At 45.3% G+C, this 18607-nt stretch overlaps 2 protein-coding genes and 1 non-coding gene across 9 annotated transcripts in view; 2 read left to right on the top strand and 1 right to left on the bottom strand.

The window, feature by feature from the left end:
- Marf1 (meiosis regulator and mRNA stability 1) overlaps nt 1-5912 on the bottom strand; it is a 50113-nt gene extending 44201 nt beyond the window's left edge. For 2 of the 3 annotated variants that reach the window (XM_006522018.3, XM_006522019.2), the window contains exons 1-2: nt 5778-5912; nt 466-665 (exon numbers count right to left, since the gene is read on the bottom strand). In XM_006522018.3, coding sequence (XP_006522081.1) covers nt 466-606 — 141 coding nt within the window. In that variant the 5' untranslated portion in view covers nt 607-665; nt 5778-5912. The remainder of the gene's footprint in view (nt 1-465; nt 666-5777) is intronic. The other variant, NM_001081154.2, reaches the window with a different exon arrangement.
- A 347-nt stretch (nt 5913-6259) lies between these two features.
- On the top strand, nt 6260-6326 carry Mir484 (microRNA 484). The gene has a single exon (NR_030252.1). It is a non-coding gene; the product is annotated as a microRNA 484 (primary transcript).
- Nucleotides 6327-9908: 3582 nt separating this feature from the next.
- Nucleotides 9909-18607, top strand: part of Nde1 (nudE neurodevelopment protein 1) — a 29654-nt gene continuing 20955 nt past the window's right edge. For 4 of the 5 annotated variants that reach the window (NM_001285503.1, NM_023317.2, NM_001114085.1 and 1 more), the window contains exons 1-3: nt 9909-10002; nt 16086-16209; nt 16972-17125. In NM_001285503.1, the coding sequence (NP_001272432.1) occupies nt 16127-16209; nt 16972-17125 (237 nt within the window). In that variant the 5' untranslated portion in view covers nt 9909-10002; nt 16086-16126. Of the gene's footprint in view, nt 10003-16084; nt 16210-16971; nt 17126-18607 lie in introns of those variants that run through there. The other variant, XM_011246000.2, reaches the window with a different exon arrangement.

The raw sequence follows: 18607 nt of genomic DNA on the forward strand, positions 1-18607 counted from the left end.
GGAAAAGAAAGAAGTAACATATTTAAAATATTCCCAAGAAATCTTGGACAAAAGGTTATTGTCAATCCTTTTCAATTTATAAGACTTAAAACTAAACTGGGGCAGTAGTCACACCTATCTGTAATCCTGCACTTGGGAGGCCAAGGCAGAAGGATCACAAATTCAAAGCCAACCTGGACTATATAAAGAAAACTTATCTTCAAAGCCACTTAAGAAAGTATAGTTAAATACAATTTATTTTATACTTTTCATTGATTTTACTATGCAAGCTTTGGGACTTGAGGCTTTAATAAGGAGCCAAATTCCCCCAATTTTAAACACTTAAAACCTCTGCCACTCAGAGTGGTATACTGAGTTGAGCAAGCGTGTTCTTATTGAGTGCGAGAGCGTAAACTGGCTGGAGAGACTGTCCAGACCACCTGTACTCATCATCTATTCAGTGTGCCATGTCCTGCATATAGTTACCGTTTGGGAACTAAGAGGCAATGTCTGCTCGGGACGAGAAAAGCAACCAGAGAATTTCCAAAGCCACGGCTTAGCATCATTATCTTGGTGAAACCATCCAAGTGTTCTGCTGCAAGGGTTCTCAGTTCCTTTCCCTTCCATCACATAGCCAGACAATATGGTTCAACATTCTTTCATCTTTCTTTTCTCTTTCTTCCACCCTGTTAAAAATGAGTCAATGTCTATGTTACTTCTTTGCACAAGTACCCATTTTAAAATGTTAAAAGTACGAGACCATAGTTCATGGTGCAACAGCTCCCAAAGAGTAAAAGACAGCATGGATATCCCAGCTCACTACAACTGCAGTCTTCGAAAATCTGATAAACTTGCTCGATTGTAACCACATAAATTTGATTTAGAAAAAAAAAAAAAAAAAAAGAACCTATGATCTGAGTTTGGGAAAAGGTTGAGAAAGTATCTGCTACACAAAAATGAGGACCTGAATTCAGATCTCAGCACTTTTACAAAAGACAGGCACGCAACTGTAACTCCAGCGCTGAGGAAGAAACGGCCAGATTCCTAGAGTTTAATGGCTACCCTGCCCAGCAAAACCAATCAACTCCAGGTACAGTGACAGACTCACACGAAAAATCAAGTGGAAAGGAGCCAGTGCCATGGCTCAGTGGTTAAAGGCCATTGCCTCCAAGCCTGACAACCTTAGTTCCCCTCCTGAGATCATCATATTGGAGAGAACTGACTCTTACAATCTCCATACACATGCCGTGGTGTGTGTATACACACCACACAAAAACAAGTGTAATTTTTAAAAAATTAAATAGAGGGGCTGGAGAGATAGCTCAGCGGTTAAGAGCACTGACTGCTCTTCTGAAGGTCCTGAGTTCAAAGCCCAGCAACCACATGGTGGCTCACAACCATCTGTAATGGGATCCGATGCCCTCTTCTAGTGTGTCTGAAGACAGCTACAGTGTACTTACACATAATAAATAAATAAATAAATCTTTTTTTTAATTAAATAGAAAATGAGGAGGAAGGTATAAAAACTTACCTCTGGCCTCTAGTGTGCATATATGTGCTTGTGCACCTGCATGCCTGCACATGTGCACACACCCACATGAACATGTCCATACACTACACATACCATTTATGATCTGCCATTCCTCATATCCTAGAGTTCTTTTCTCTGTGTGTGTAAATGGGGAGATGCTCCCATGTGTGTAAAGACCAGAGGTTAGCTTTGGGTATCTTCCTCAATCTATGATCTCCTCTTCCTCCTCCTTTTTTTAAAGTCAGGGTTTCTCAATGAACCTGGAGCTTACCAATTTGGCTAGGCTGGCTGGCATAAACCCTCGGGGGTCTGCCTATCTCTACTTTCCCAGCACTGAGATTACCAGCACGTGTTACCACCACAACCAGCTTTTCTGTAGGTGCTAGGGACTAAATTCAGGTCCTTGTGCTTATGCAACAAGTACTTTACCTACTGAGCCACCTCCCCAGCCACTACAACTTTTCAAATGAGAATGGACATAGGCATTCTTGAAAGACAGAGCCAAATCGTGGACAGTGCACATCTCTAGGTGAGAACTCTCCTCTTCACTTGGCTGAAATAAGTCTCCAGACTCTAATCAGACTTTGCCTATAGTTTTTCTTTTTGTTTTTTCTTTCTTTCTTTCTTTCTTTTTTTTTTTTTTTTTTTTTTTTTTTTGTGTGACAGGACTTGTCTGTGTAGCACTGGCTGCCCTGACACTATGTAGTACAGGCTGGCTTCAAACTCACAGATCTGTCTGCCTTTGCCTCCATAATGCTGGTACTAAAGGTATGTGGGCCACCACACTCAGCCTATAGTTTTTCTTAACTTTCAGGTATTTCTTCTGTAAGTTCTGCTTAGAGAGCAAAGATACCAGTAAATAGCATCTAATCTTAGTAAAAGGACAACCACAGTATCAACCTTTCTCTATGCCCAGTGTAAGCACAGAAGGGCCAAACTAAATGACCTCTGAGGACTTTGATTCTATTCTACAAATGAAGCCAACCAACTGATTTCTTGGTTTGTTTACAATGAAAGAGCAATGTTATTGAAAGATCCTGGCAGAATGTAAAAGGACACAGAAGCCCTGAAATTGGCAAGATAGACGTCAGTGTTAGCAGAACTAGCTTCACTGATTTAGAAAAATAGAGGTGCACAATGCTCTGGCCACTCCTCGAACCTGTGTGTCTGCCAATGTTCTGACCAGGTGTGTGCCCATTGCTGCACCTTCATTAGACTCTTTCCTTGTACCCCTCCCATACCCATTTCTTGAGAATAGACATTGTTTAGATCTGGAAATCCCCTAATCTCCCCCTTCTCCTTTCCCCACTGAGGGCCTATAAAAACTGGGAACTCTTTCCCCTCGAGGACGACTCCTCTACCCCTGCGTGGGATATGAGTCGTCCCCAGAGCTCTGGCTTTCCCCGAATAAAGCCTCATGTGGTTTGCAACAAGCTCGGTCTGTCGTGAGTTCTTGGGTGTCCGCTATTGTCCTGAGGCCTGAGCGAGGGGCTCCTCTCGGAGTCTTTCATTATCACCAAACATCCAGAAATTAAGTCAGTCACAACCCACAGATGTCCTTTACCCCAGACACTCTTCTGAGTCTTAGTATACCAAAGGCAAAGCCAGTGCACACTCTGAGCAGGGACAGAGCTAGTAATGACGACAACAACTAACCCTTATCTCTAAGTCCTTGGAACAACAAACCACATTCAGTGATGATTTATCAGAGATTTCATCTGTGCATGTAAAAGATAATTTCTTTCCACTATAACTCTGGTAAGATGCTTCTGAGATTTTTATATCTTCATGATAGGCTGAGAGGAGAATGGTTCATAATGCATTTCAAGTCTGGGCGGACTGATCACACAAAGTAAAGTATGGTCGGCAAGCCAAAGTCAGCCTGCTGCCTGTACACATGTGTGTGTGTGTGTGTATGTCTATCTAGTTTTTCTTAGACAGGATCTGATTCTGTAATACTGAAGTAACACTCTTCCTGCTTCAGGCTCCCAAATGCTGAGATTACAGGTATGAGGCATGACACACTTGGATTTAAGTGGCCTGTAAACTAAGAATATATTTTCAATTTCTTAAATTATTGAGAAAGTGTTCTTAAACATGAAACTTAAACTTTAGTATCTGTAAAGTTTCATTAGGACATAGCTACACTCCTTAAGTAATATCTATGGCTGAGTTGAACTAGAGTTGAGACTTGAGTCCTTGCCATATGATCCACTTGTAAAACTGAATATATTTACTTTTTGGGTAGTGTGCTGAAACTATTTAAGTTTCTGTTTGTAGGCCAGGGAATGCATGGAGCTTAGTGGCATACAGAAGGGTCTAGGTTCAATCCCAGACACAGAGGTAGAGAGGGAAGAAAGAGAAGGGGGAAAAAAGTCTGTTAGTTTGTTTCCTTGTCTGTACACAGCATTTTAAAAAGTGAATTAGAAAATGCATGCACTTCCATTTTCACCACTATATCCTGTGCTCAGCCCAAGACCATTCTGTGGTAATCACAGAGTAATCGTTTGTTGAATGAAGGAAGTAGAGAATTAGCCTAGTACAGTTTACCATCACTACTTCCATTACAACACCTGTTTTTATAATTAAATCCAGGTTGGACCAGGTGATGGTGGCGCATGCACTTAAGCCTAGTACTAGGGGAGTCAGAGGCAGGTGGATCTGTTTAAATTGAGACCAGCCTGATCTAGAGTGAGTTCCAGGACAGCCAATGATACACAGAGAAACCCTGTCTCAAACAACAAACAAACAAACAAACAAAAAACCACACACACACACACAAAAACAAACAAAAACAAACCCCACAAAAATCCAGAAATCCAGGTTTTATATCACCCAACACACTCCACTCTTATTCATAAGAACTTGTTATAATCACAGTGTTCATAATTTCAGCGTGCTTAAATCTTTCAAAGCCAAATCCTAAAATGAACTACCATATCTACCACTTCACTGAGAAACAGAAACGTTTAAAATAAAGTTTCATAGCTAGCTTCAGGTCAAAAGGCTCACCTACCTCTTTCTACACCAAGGTGCCTTCAATATTGCTCAAAGAGCCAGGAGTGGTAGCTCAGGAGGCAGAGGCAGGAGGATATCTGCAAGTTTAAGGGCAGCCAAGTTCCAAGCAGCTGTGGTTACACAGTGAAACTCTGTCGATAGATAGACAGATAGACAAGGCAGGCAGGCAGGCATATATAGACAGATTACTCAGTTCAAACAAATATAAGGAAAAACATTAGTGGCCTGCAGCCTAAAAATTTCCCAAATATTCCTAGGAATTCCATTTAAGCAGCCGAATCAGTCAGGGGAAGTTCTAATGTGAGAGAGTCTTCCTTTCTGAAACTCAGTTTCTGAGCAACTTAGACAGTGGCTGAGAATGCAGTGTGCAACATTGTACTGCCTGCATGTTGGTTCTGAAGGCCACCTATCTGTGCTGCTGTGGGCATGTCATCTTTATAAACATAAGGCCCATCTCTTGTGAGTCTAATCATCATAGCAACCCCCTCACTTATTTATTTGTAGTTTGGTGACAAGAGATACCTGAGGATGAATTATTTCCCAAATGACCTCCCCCCTGCCACAAACTCCCAGTCCTATGTATTTGCTCGTCTTCTACCTTTTAACTAAAATGACTCTTTTTTCTCCAATAGAATATAAATTCCATAACAATATTGACTGTATGTGAATATACGGTATCCCAACCTTCCAACTCAACTGTGCCTCACAAATATCAATAAATGACCCTGGACAAATGTAGAGCTCACTGAAGGTGAAGAAAGACCATTTAGCTGACAATTTCCTTGTATGCAAAACAGAAAGATCCTGGAAAGTCCAAAAGATACTAGTGCAACTAGAAAGCACCACGTTCGTGCTAGAATTAATTGGGGAGGTGGCTGAAACTGAAACTGCATCCAAAGTGGCTATTAAAACAAAAACAAAAAAACAATAAGGGACTCAGCCACACAACTGTCCTTTTTCTCAACTTTCCAACTTTGCACATCCTGCGAAGGTTGCTACTGACACCTGGAGGGCCGGGGAGCGAGCAGGAAGACAAGCGCCAGCTGGGACTAAACGCCTCGGAAGAGACCGGGGGAGCACTGGAGAGCGACTTTTTCGCACGGCCCCTTCGGCAAGTCCCAGTCCCGGTCCTTCAATCCCAGAAGCATCAGTCTGAGGGGGGAAAAGGCGTCGTTTCCAGACCAGCTACGTTGCTGATCAGAGCATCCGGTACGCCCTAGTGGAGTCCCGGCACTGACAGAGGACTCACCTCAGCCACTAGCTCCTTCTTGGCTCACATTCCGACACCGCCGCCTACCCCCCACCCCCCCCAGGCCCTTTATTTTGATTCCCGACTCCGCAGCTCCCGCCGCCGCCGCCAAGCGCTCCCTCCACTTCCGCTTCCGCCCCGCCCCGCCCCTGTCGCAAAACCGATACGCTTCTCTACTACTAGCCCCGCCCCTCTCTCCGAGCCTCCCTGCCTCACCTCTTCCTCCATAATACCACACCCTTCCTCTGCTCCGCCCCCTATGGCCGCTCCCTTTCTCCGCCCATTCCCAGCCCGTCCCCACTCCGCCCAGTCGCTTCCTCCAGTAGCCCCGCCCATTCCCCCGTCCCTCCCTTCCCCTTTCTGGCTCCACCCCTCCCTGAGTCTCGCCCAGTCTTTTCTTTCGCCCCGCCCTCGCCTCCGCGTATTTCTCCGCGCAGGGCACGCTGGGAAGTGGGGGGGGCGGGGCCTCGCGGCCCTGCAGCCTCGTCAGGCTCAGTCCCCTCCCGATAAACCTCAAAATAGGGTCTTACCTAGGGGGCTGGCGGCGTATTTTTTTTAGCAGGAACCCCAGTTTAGGAGTTCTCACTACTGGTTTGATGACGCCATGTCGAACGGATCTTCCAGGCGAAGAACTAGGGAGCTTTTGTGATGGAGTCAAGGAAAGGCTTGCCAGATGGGATTTGTTAGGGTTCCGCTCTAAAAGGTCTTGGGAGCGAGGACTAAGGAGAGAAGATTAATGTGAAATAAAGTATTAATGCTCTGCCTCGTCACGTGATAACCCTTATTTTTACAAATTAAATCGTGCACGTTGCACTGCATCTTTTAGCGCAACCTAGTGGCCAGTGGAGAAAGAACAGTTAAACCTGCCAAATGGGCTTTTGGCAAAGTCCTCCCTACCTATAGCAGTTTCAGTGCTGATCAAGTACATGCAAAGACTGCTGCTGAATATTGACACCAACAGTTAAGAGTACATGATATCCTTACCCAGTTTTATTTTTTCTTTTCAGAGACAGTGTCTCACTTGTGTAGCCTTGGGTTGGCCTGGAACTTGCCCCGCAGACTATGCTGTACTCGAACTTGCAGTCCCTTGCTTTCTGAGTGCTAGGATTAAAGGAGTTTGTGTCACCTGGCAAACGTTTTGTTTTAATAAACCTAGTGCTTTGTAACCAATACTTTTCAGATGACAGGTTGGCCACGAAAAAGAAGATGCTAAAGTTATAAGAACTTTGTGAAATCAAAAATACTTCATGTTTTAAACAGATAAACTGTTCTGTATCCTCGCTACCCCTATCCCCAACCCCACTGAGCCTTGAAGGCTTCACTTTTACTTGACCTAAATATGAGTTGGGTTTTTTTGTTTGTTTTTCCAGACAGGGTTTCTCTGTGTGATAGCCCTGGTTGCCCTGGAACTCTCTGTACACTAGCCTCAAACTCAGAGATCTGCCTGCGGTTGCCTACAAGTTCAAGAAGTAAAAGCATAACCTTTATTTAGAACCATGCCTGGCTTAAATATGAGTTTTCAGGATTCCATAGGGGGAAAGATAATTTCTGAAATTTCTAGCTCTTTGCTGCTTTCTGTTACAAGTTAGGAAAAAAATATAATCTAAATGTAGGCACAGTATAGAATGTCCTAGCTGGTTATTACTTTAAAATAGTTATACTTAAAAGTCTGCCAGAAGCCGGGCAGTGGCGGCGCACGCCTTTAATCCCAGCACTTGGGAGGCAGAGACAGGCAGATTTCTGAGTTCGAGGCCAGCCTGGTCTACAAAGTGAGTTCCAGGACAGCCAGGGCTATACAGAGAAACCCTGTCTCGAAAAACAAAACAACAACAACAACAAAATTAAAAGCACTACCTACTATTTAATAAAAGTAGGTTTCAACTTTTTGCCAGAAGTAGTGGCACAGTTCCAGGGCAACTAGAACTGCACAAAGAGACCCTGTCTCATTAAAAAAAAAAAAAAAACCAACTTCCTTTTTTTTTCCTTTGCTCAGTAATAATCTTCACATTTATGAAACAAAGATAACAGAGATTTATTATTGGTGTTTCACTGGATACTTTGCATTTGATTCAACTCCCCAAAGACCTAAGTTACTAAACAGAGTTCTCCTCTACCACCCATGAGGACAGGATCAAAGGAAGAGAAGTCAAACTCTCAGCTTGGTCACAGCACAAAAGCTACAAACAAAATGAACAGAATTTTTTTTTAAAAAAAAAGAGCAAAGCCAACTACAGTAGCCCAGGACTTTGATCCCAGCTCCTTCAAAGGTAGAGACAAAATTACAAATTCAGCTTATCCAGGCTACAGGGTGAGCTTAGGTCCAGCCTGGGCATCTTAGAAGGAATTTGACTAAAAAAAAAAAAAAAAAGAAAGAAAGAAAGAAAGAAAAAGAAAAGAAAAGAAAAAAGGGGGCTGAAGGTATAGGTCAGTGGTAGAGCATTTACCTAGAGTGGGTAAGGTATTGAGTTCAACCAACAAAACTGAGGAGAGGGGCAGGGGGCAGGGGGCAGGAGGCATTACTTGTGTAGCCCAGGGGAACAGAACATGATTGTAAGAGTCAAAAAGAGCCTTCTGAAGCTCCTTTTGTTAGGTACAAAATCGAAACACTTGGATTTCCTGTACCCTTTTTCTCATCTTTTAAACAATTCTAGGAGGCTGGAGATACAGCTGAATGATACAGTATTTGCTTAACATGGCCAAGGGCCTAGGTTCAAGGCCAACACTGCCAGAAATGTAAGCTAACTATGCCTTTCTCTGGCTTCCCAGTCTCTAAATAGTCTTCAGCAACATTTGGCATCTGAAATTCTGTTTCCGTTTACTGTATTAACCCTTTAAGATCAGATTCTTTGTCTTAGTCACCAGGTTGTAAAATTACCTGTGCCTAATAGTATTTAATAATTAATGAACAATTAATGGCTTAACGTTAAGAAATTATTATTAGCTGGGCCTGTGATCCCACTGAAAAATAAGGCTAAGGGAATACTCAGAAATTTGAGGCCAGCCCAAGTTACATAGGAAAAGTGTTTCAAAAAAGGAAAAAACAAGGGGCTGGAGAGATTGCTCAACAGTTAAGAACACTGATCTCCTAGAGGTCAATTCCTAGCAACCATATGATGACTTTTTTTTTTTTTTAAAGATTTATTTATTTATTATATGTAAGTACACTGTAGCTGTCCTCAGATATCCCAGAAGAAGGCATCAGATTTCGTTATGGATGGTTGTGAGCCACCATGTGGCTACTGGGACTTGAACTCGGGACCAGTCGGGTGCTCTTAACCCCTGAGCCATCTCGCCAGCCCTGTTTGTTTGTTTTTCAAGACAGGGTTTCTCTGTGTAGCTCTGACTGTCCTGGAACTCACGCTGTAGACCAGGCTGGTCTCAAACTCAGAAATCCGTCTGCCTCTGCCTCCCGAGTGCTAGGATTAAAGGTGTGCTCCACCACTGCCCGGCTTATTTACAAAGCACTGCACAAAGTCTTGTAAACTTATTTATTTAGCTCGGGGGGGGGGGGGGGGGACGACGACGACGACCATTTTATCCACGAGTAATTAAATACCTTGTTTCAAATACACATAGCTAGTAAGCGGCGGAGTTAGGATTCAAAGTCAAGTTCTTTCACATTAAACTATTCTGTCTCAGAAGAAGCCACAACAGTTAAAGATTCTATTTGGGGTGTAAAGTTGTGGAATAACAAGGGTCCTGTGGGCTGGGCGGAAGTTTGTCGTTCTCTATGCCTGTTTTTGTCTTTGTGCATTCTGGGCTAGTATAGCATTTTTGGAATCGGGTAGGGCACTTACAAGTGTAACCCAATATCAGCTATTCCTAATGCCCGGGTTTCTCCGACCAATTGCTCCTTTGTCTATTCTTGGGCAAGAGCAAGAGCAGATAAATGCAACCAGTGTGAAGGAGAGGCGTGCGGATGTTCCAGAGTGCGTGGCACGGCGAGTACCGAGCCGCCAGCAGGCCCTCTCCACGCCCGCCTTCCGGGCCAGTGGCCTGCGCCTCCTGCGGCCCCTCCCGCCCCCACCGAGGCTTGGCCCAGCCGCGCCCGGGCCTAGAGAGAAAAAGTTTCCAAACCTCGCTTCTTTGCGCTGATTGGCCGAGTCAGACGCGTCCCGAGAGCGGCAGCCAATGGGAGGCGCGCACCGCGCAGTACCGGCGAGGCTGGAGGGCAAGAAAGGCCTGCCGGCCCGCGCCTCGCTGGAATCGTCGCCGCCCGGGCTGGGTAAGTGGAGCCAGGCTGCGGGCGGGTCTCCGCCACGCCCGCAGCATCCATCCGACGTGTCCCCCACACCTGCCCTCCTCAGCTTTCCACCTTCCATCCGTGAGCTCCGCCGCTCGCCCTGGCCAACTCCGTTCCTCTTCTGCTGGCTGCTTTTCTATCCTCGAACGTCCTCAAGACCCATGCCCACGCCGCCCCAAGGCCCCCGAGTTCTTAGTCTGCCCCTTCACCCCACAGTTTCCGGGTCCCCAACTGCTGCCGCACGGATACCAACCTATATCCAACCTTCCCCTCGATGCCTATAGGTCTCGGCCGCTGGACGTTTCAAATTTCCCTAGACAGCACTTTGGATCGGATAAACTTTATCCGACAAAGGGTGAGAGTGCTTACCCCACACCTTGGATGTTGGCCCAGCTCACCTCTACCTCTTTGAGGTCCTGGGCAACCCGGAGTCACCTTGACTCCGGAGCGACTTCATATTTCCTAAATCATCTCGACTTTTTGCCAGGTTGTGCATCCTTCTGCGCTTTAGCCGGATCCTCGCTCAACTTCTCTAGCTGGGTGGAGGTTTGTAATTGGCTCTGCCACCTGTTTCTGTGTATTGTGTGTTAGGATAACATTTTAGGACTCAGAAGGGGTGCTTTTGAAGTATAGTCTGATAGAAACTACTCCAGAGCCTGAGGGTATCTGACCACGCACTTCTCTTCCCCAGCACACTGGTATTCAGCCCGTTTTGAGGTTTAAGTAATTCCCCTTTCAGAATTCCATATGGAGTTCAGTAAGAGGAACTTACAGAACTATGACCAACCCTCCAACCCCTCTGAAGTCGCATGTCTTTGTACTTAAGCAGCAAGAAGACAAGCTAGGCTTAGTGACTGACTCTTGATGTGTTTGACCTGGAACTTGCTCTATAGACCAGGCTGGCCTCGAACTCAAGTTGATTCTCTTGCCTTTGCCTCCCAAGTGCTGGGATTAGAGGTGTCCACCATCACCTGGCTCCCATTCACGTCTTGTTTATTTGAGAGAGATATAAACTTGGGCTGGAGAAGGGTATTGGTTCATTCGATATTGGCATCGAGTATTGGTGATCAGCTTGGCTAGCTTTCTTCACTCAGACATCACTTTATTTCTTTCCTAGAAATTTGAAATTAGAGGTGTGTGACTTGTGTGTGTTCTCAGACAGTTTTGTAGACTTAATTTTGGGGGACTCCTCCCAACAAAACCAATCCTAAGGACTGAAAGTTCTTATTTCAAAGTGTGAGGACCTAAGTGATGTCCCCAGCACCAAAAAGCTGGTGTGATGGTGCACACCTGTGATTTGCAGTACCCAGCTTGGGGGACAGGGGGGCCCTGAGGCTTGCTGCCCAGTGCAGGAGAATGTGAGCCCTGGGTTCAATGAGAGACCTTACCTCAAAAATAAATAAATAAATAAATAAATAAATAAAATTAAAAAGGTGGAGAGTGATAGAGGAAGACACCTGATGTCACTTCTGACCCTGCATGCACACAAACACCTGCACACACACACACACACACACACACACAAACCCCACTTCTGGCTCCTCATGCACAGGAATACTTTGCACATACACAGAAACCCCGTGCTGAAATGAATTCTTAGACGTGTAAAACCACCTTACGGGAAACAGGTACTTTTTAAAATTTGCTTTTTGAATTTTGTGTGGTGTGTGTACTTGTTAGCATAGAGGTACTGTGTGGAGTACCAGAAGTCTATAAGAGGACTCTTTCTTCTGTTGTTTTCCATCTTAACTCTTGTATTGATTTATTTTAAGTTTTTGAAACTCCTTAGTTGGGCTAGGTTGGCTGGCCGCTGAACTTTAGGGATCTTGCCTATCTCTGTCTCCCCACACCTAGCACTGGGATTGTAGAACACCAGTGTGCAGCTTTTTACATGGGTGTTTTGTATTTGAACTCAGGCTCTCGTGTTTGTATGAGAGCCTTTTACTAGTTGAGCCATCTCCCCTGCCCTACCAAACATATTTGTGTGGTCCCTGAATTGGTCCACAGAGGCGTAAGATAGCAAGCACCAAGGCATTGAAAAGCAAGTTACCAACACATGAGTAATATAAATGCACACCATATTCTCTTGGTTTTTGATAGGACTTGGAATTAAACCCATGTGCCTTAGCCGAGGTCTCCCCTGCCTGAGCTGGTTACCTAGTGCTTTGTTTCAATTTTATTTTTGAGATAAGAGTCTTGGTCTTTCTAAGTTGTCCAGATTGGACTCACATTTAGAAATCCTCTGCTTCACATGTCATAGTAGCTGGGATTGTAGGCGTGGACCACCACTCTGTTTTTAAGATAGCAGGCACAAAGCTATGTGAACTGCAACCTGGTATTAACACCTATTATAATGGTGTTTTTAAAAGACTGTGGTCCAAACTGACTTCCTGCCAATCTATGTGCAACTTTGCAGTTCTTGAATTGACTTCAAAAAAGACATAGTGCATTCGGGTCTAGTTGCTTCCACCACTGCTTCATGGTTGTTAGAGATGATCAAGGCTGCAGTAGCTGCTGCCTCTGGCTGTTCCTGCTCCTCTTCCTCCCCCCTTTCCCTTCCTCTTTCTCTTTTTTCCCCCTTCTCTATTCCCTTCCTCCTCATTTTTTTCTCACTATCATCTCAGGGTTCGTGTGGCCCAGGCCTTCTCAAGGATGGCCTTGAACTTCTGACCCTCCTGCTTCCGTCTCCTTGATGCTGAGATTCCAGGCATGCAAGTGATGGAACCCTAGACTTCACAAATGTTAGGCAAACCCTGTACCAGTGACTGCTCTGCCCATCTCCTAGAGCAGAACAGCCTAAAGAGGTTAAAGTCTCTTGAAAAGTTATTCCACAGTAAACTTCAATAAATAACTCTGAAAGAAACGACTCTTCATGAGACACTTTGCATGCTTTCTGTGGTAGAGAGCAGTGCTGCAGGGGTTTGAGGGACAATTCCAAATAAAAAGGAAAATCTTATATTTTGAAGATTGCAGTTTCTTAAGCAAGAGATGTAGCTGTCACTTATCTCTTGTCGCTTTCCCCCTCCTTTTGAAATGTTTTTAGAATGTGTATGGTTTTGATGGACATGCCATTCCTGTGCTGCCAGTTGGTGTGTGAGTTATCAAGCTGAGTTCAGGTCCCTGCCCAGTTTCTCTGCAGTACTTGAGATTCAGATTCGTAGACTCTTTCTTCTCTGTAATGAAGGCCTCGTCCTCCCATCTGTGAGAGCAACACTGTGATGATAGTTTGTATGTGCCCTATCGAGAGGGTAAAAGGGTGTGGGCCTGTTGGAGAGGGTGTGGGCCTGTTGGAGTGGGTGTGGCCCTGTTGGGATAGGTGTGGCCCTTTTGGAGTAGGTGTGTCATTGTGGGTGTGGGCTTTAAGACCCTCATCCTAGCTGCCTGGAAGTCAGTATTCTGCTAGCAGCCTTCAGATGAAAATGTAGAACTCTGGGCTGATGAGATGGCTCAGTGGGTAAGATCACTGACTGCTCTTCCGAAGGTCCTGAGTTCAAATCCCAGCAACCACATGGTGGCTCACAACCATCCGTAACAAGATCTGATGCCCTCTTCTGGAGTGTCTAAAGACAGCTACAGTGTACTTACATATAATAATAAATAAATCTTTGGGCTGGAGTGACGAGCAGGGCCTGAGTGAGCAGAGGTCCTGAGTTCAATTCCCAGCAACCACATGAAGGCTCACAACCATCTGTACAGCTACAGTGCACTCATATACATAAAATAAATAAATAAATCTTTTAGAAAGAAAGAAAGAAAGAAAGAAAGAAAGAAAGAAAGAAAGAAAGAGAGAAAGAAAGAAAGAAAATGTAGAGCTCTTAGCTCCTCCTCCACTATGCCTGCCTGGATGCTGCCATGCTCCTTCTTGATGATACTGGACTGAACCTCTGTACCTGTAAGCCAGCCCCAATTAAGTGTTGTTCTTCTAAGAGTTGCCTTGGTCATGGTGTCTGTTCACAGCAGTAAAACCCTAACTAAGACAAACACCTCCCCTGTAACCCACACACATAACTTCCATCAGTTTCTTTCCTGAAGATCAAGTTTTAAACTTCCCTAGGAGGCAAGTTAACAATGATTCGAGAAGTTTTTTATTTTTTGTTTTTCCTGCTGAGCACTGTGGCACATGACTACAGTCCTAGCACTTAGGAGGTAGAAGCAAAAGGATCATATGTTCAAAGTCAGCATGAGATACATAATGAGTTCCAGGCCAGCTGGGGCTACATAGTAAGATCCTGTCTCAAAGACCTCTCTCCCCTTCCCCTCCTGTTTCCTTCTCTGCCTCGCCCTTCCTCTTCTCTGTATGGGTTCACGTTCATGTGTGTGCAGGTGTGTGTTCATATGGAGGTCAGCGCTTGTAAGACAAGGTCTGTTGTGTGTAGCGTGTATACCAAGCTAGCTGGCTCATGAGCTTCTGAGGAACCTGTCTCTGTCTCTTGTAGTGATGTTTTTACAGCCAAAAAGTAGTGTTGGTTTTGTCTTGAAGAGTGATTTTTGTGTGTATACACGTGTGGACACCCATGAAGGTTGACATCTGATGTCTTGGTCACTCTCCACTTTTTTTTTTTTGATAGTTTTTATACACTTTGGCCATACTCAGCCCTCCATGCTCTCTTCAATCCCCACACCTCAAATTCTCATTCCACTATCTTGTCTTGTTTTTGTTTTTGCCTTGTGACGTACTGGTGTCAACGAACCTGAAGCCCACTGATTTGGCCAGACCAGCTGGCCAATGAGCTCTGGGGAACCTGCTGTTTGTTCCACACAACCCTCCAGCACTGGGGTCATAGCCTAACTTTTTACATGAGTGTTTGGGATTGAAACACAGGCCCTCAAGCTGTGTGACAGGCAGGCACGCTACCCACTGAGCCATCTCCCCGGCCTATCCCCTCCCCCACTTTATGCCAGGTCTCACTGTATTGCCCAGGTTGCTTTCCGATTCCTAGGCTTGGGCTGCAAACCTCCTTTCTCCATTTCCCAAATGGCACCTCTGCACCAGGCTCCTGTTGTTTTGAACGTATCCTGGGCTCTGTTTTCCTCCTTTGTTCTGGGCTCTAATTTTATCTACCTTCCTTTCTGTTCCTGAATTGCTGCGCAGAAGATCCATTTTACTCCTTGACCCTCCCCAGCCAGCCACGCCACCAGGATGAGCCTCTGAGCTGAAGAGTCCGTCTGTCACCGAGTGCCTCAGTGGCTCCTTGTGGCAACCAAGCCTTCCTTCTTTTCTCCTTGTATCCTCTGTCTTTCCGGTGTCTTTCTCTGTGGCCCAGGTTAGCTAAGGATCTTACATCCTCCTGCCTCAGCTTCCCGAGTGTCCACCACTGTACAGTTTGGCAGTAAGTTTGTTAATGTGTTTGAAAGGCTGCCTGTGATTTAGCCCTGGAGTTCAGTCTCTGCTCTTTCCCTCGTCCACTTTCAGTCTTCCTCGGCTCCCACATAAGCCTAGCTACTGCTCTGCTGTCTGTGAGTTTGGTGTCTGTTTTCCTATTCTACTCTTCTTTGAGACAGGGTCTCAGACTGGCCTTGAACTTGTGACCTTTTGGCCTCAGCTTCCTGAGTGTTGGGATGCCAGAGGCACCATGCCCAACTCTTCCAATGCTACTACCTCTGCACCACCTTGCCAGGCAGCCCACCTTGACTTCCTGGCTGAGTTTTGGGGAATCTGTATCACAGTGCTGCTTCTCACAGGCGCATGCATGTCGAAACCTACCGACAGTTGTCTACACGGCAGCCATTTGTTGTGGGTCAGCATCGCATGCGGAGGGCTGTCCCTGTGCTCACCTGGGGCTGTACAGTAATTTATGTAGAACTTCCCTTCCCTTCCGACACAAGTCCCCCAGAGGAGCCAGGGATCTAAAAGACATCTTATTTGGATCTAAGGGCTAGGTACTAAGTGTTTGTGGGGAGATATACATAAGCCCTGGGCTGCAACTGAAGGTAGGCTACTTTTTATTTGGATTTAGTTTTGGTTTTCGAGTAAGCATCTTTTTTTATTTGATCTAGCATGAAGTTTGGGCTTTTAGGGTTGTTACCCAGAAAAGTCACTAATAATTTTCAAACTTTTCTCCTAGACATCATGCCACAGGAAGAGTGAGCTTTTGCCCATTTTACCATGGAGGACTCGGGAAAGACCTTTGAATCAGAGGAGGAAGAAACAAACTATTGGAGAGACCTGGCCATGACCTACAAACAGAGGTCAGTCCTGCAGCTTCCCTCCCTGTTTTCCAGGGGAGTGTGGTGGGCACCACGAATGCAGCCTTACCGTGAGATGAGGAAACAGGGTCTCTTTTCTCTAAAGAGGCCCCTGAGCAATTGGGAAGTCAGACAGCCTGCTTAAGGCAGCAGCTGTGAGAGGTAGGGTTGGGATTTGAACTACAAACTGAGTCACCTAACCTTTATCTGTGTCTGATCTTCTGTGGGGAAGATTTACCTGTGCCTATCTAAATAGACTGTTGCTGCAGAGTTGCTCAAGGCCAAGAACACTTGTTCTTGTAGAGGATCCAGGGTCAGTTCCCAGCGGCCACATGGTGACTCACAGCTGTCCTTAACCCTAGTTCCAGAAGACCCAGTACCTTCTTCTGATCTCCTTGGGCATTAGGCTTGCATTTGGTCTGCATACATGCAGGCAGGCAAAACACTTGTACACATAAAGTAAGATTGAAAAAAGATAGCCTCTTGAAGATCTTAAATTTGAGAGAGAGAGATTGAGACTCAACATGAGAGAGAGAGAGAGAGATTGAGACTCAACACTGTAATTCAGACCGGTCTTGAATTCTTGAGCCTCCTGCCTCAGACTCCTGAATGCTAAGATTGTAGCTGTGTACTTCAGTGCCAGCTCTCACAAGCTGTCATTTTTTCCATAAAAATGGGAATAATGGTGGCTGATTAAAGTCATGATCCACACAGCCTACCAGCATCATTAATTCTGTGATAACTGTATTTGCAATACTGCTGCAGGGCAGAGAATACTCAGGAAGAACTCAGAGAGTTCCAGGAAGGAAGCCGAGAATACGAAGCTGAATTGGAGGCTCAGCTGCAGCAGATTGAAACCAGGAACCGGGACCTCTTGTCAGAGAATAACCGCCTTCGCATGGAGCTGGAGTCTGTGAAGGTGAGGGACCCTGGGGGATGTGTGCACAGGTAGGGTGGCTGTGGCAAGCAGGGGTTGCATGGCTCAAGAAGCAAGGAAGTGACTGCAGCAGGCCCACTCCCTTCTGCCGTCCCTGTGCCTGTGGTCATTGGACTTTTTCTGCCCCAGTAGGTGGAAATCCATGAAAAGCAAGCTGTATACATGGCCTACAGCCCTTCTTGGTGGTGTCTGTACTGATTTCACAAGGGACATGGCAAGGAGAGTTCTTCAGAGGCTGCAGTGTCAAAATTGTAGTTTCGTGAGACTGAGTCAGGTAGCCCAGGCTCACTGTGAGCAGCCCTGATTTACTATGTAGCTGAGGGTGGCCTTTGACTCCTTGCAGCATTCACCTCCTAAGAGCTAGGATTAAAGGTGCTCACCATCATGCTTGCCTTTACAATGTCTCCAGCTTGTATATTGCAAGGTACAGCATGGTATCTCTTAGCTACATATGGATATTGAAATGAAAGCTCATGAGGAAAAAAATTAATTCTACTAACATTACCACAGTTTGACTGCTCTGTATCCACATATTACTCATGGGTTTCACTTCTGGACACAGGGACTACAGAATATCATCTTCTAGAACATTCTGTTGGACCATGCCTGTCATAAGCAGGTTTATTAACTGAGCACTGCAGTAGTTTTACCTGGACCCCTTCTTGCCTTTATTTTCCATAGTTTGGGTAACAAACAAAAACCAAAAAAATATTAAATGGGAAATTCCAGCGATAAACAAGTTATACATTTTAAATAACTTTTATTATGGTATGATATTATAATCATTCCATTTTGTAATTATTATTAATTCCTTAGTTTGTAAACTAAGCATTATATGCTCACACAGCAAACATGGGAATACTAAAATATGTACAGGGTTTGGTGGTGTCTGGAGTTTGGGGCATGTAGCAGAATGTCTTAGAATGCGTCCTCTCAGGTAGAAATGAAGCACTGTGTTGCCTCTTGAGCCTGGACACGATTGTAAGTGAGCCACTGAGCCTTGTGTTGAAAGGCAGTGAGTAGTATTTCTGGCCTTCATCTGCCAGAAGCAAATAGCACTCCCAAATTCTCTGGTTGTGATGGTCAAAAATCCTTCAAGGCTTTCAAGATGGCTCAGCTGGTAAAGGTACCTGCCATCGAGCCTGGTGACCTGAGTTTGATTCCTGAGACTGACATGGTGGTAGGAGAGAACTGGCACTAGCCAGTTTTTCTCTGGCCTCTGTCCCCTTGGGAGTGGGATCTCTCCTTCCAGCACATGGGTCCCAGGGATCTAGCGCAGGTCATTAGGCTTGGCTTCAGTTGCCACTTTGTCAGCTCTGTTTCATGGTTGTTTGTTTGTTTGTTTGTTTTGTTTTGTTGGTTTTTTTGAGACAGGGTTTCTCTGTGTAGCCCTGGCTGTCCTGGAACTCACTTTGTAGACCAGGCTGGCCTCAAACTCAGAAATCTGCCTGCCTCTGCCTCCCA

This window comes from Mus musculus, chromosome 16, assembly GCF_000001635.26.
Source record: "Mus musculus strain C57BL/6J chromosome 16, GRCm38.p6 C57BL/6J".
Lineage (NCBI taxonomy): Eukaryota > Metazoa > Chordata > Mammalia > Rodentia > Muridae > Mus > Mus musculus.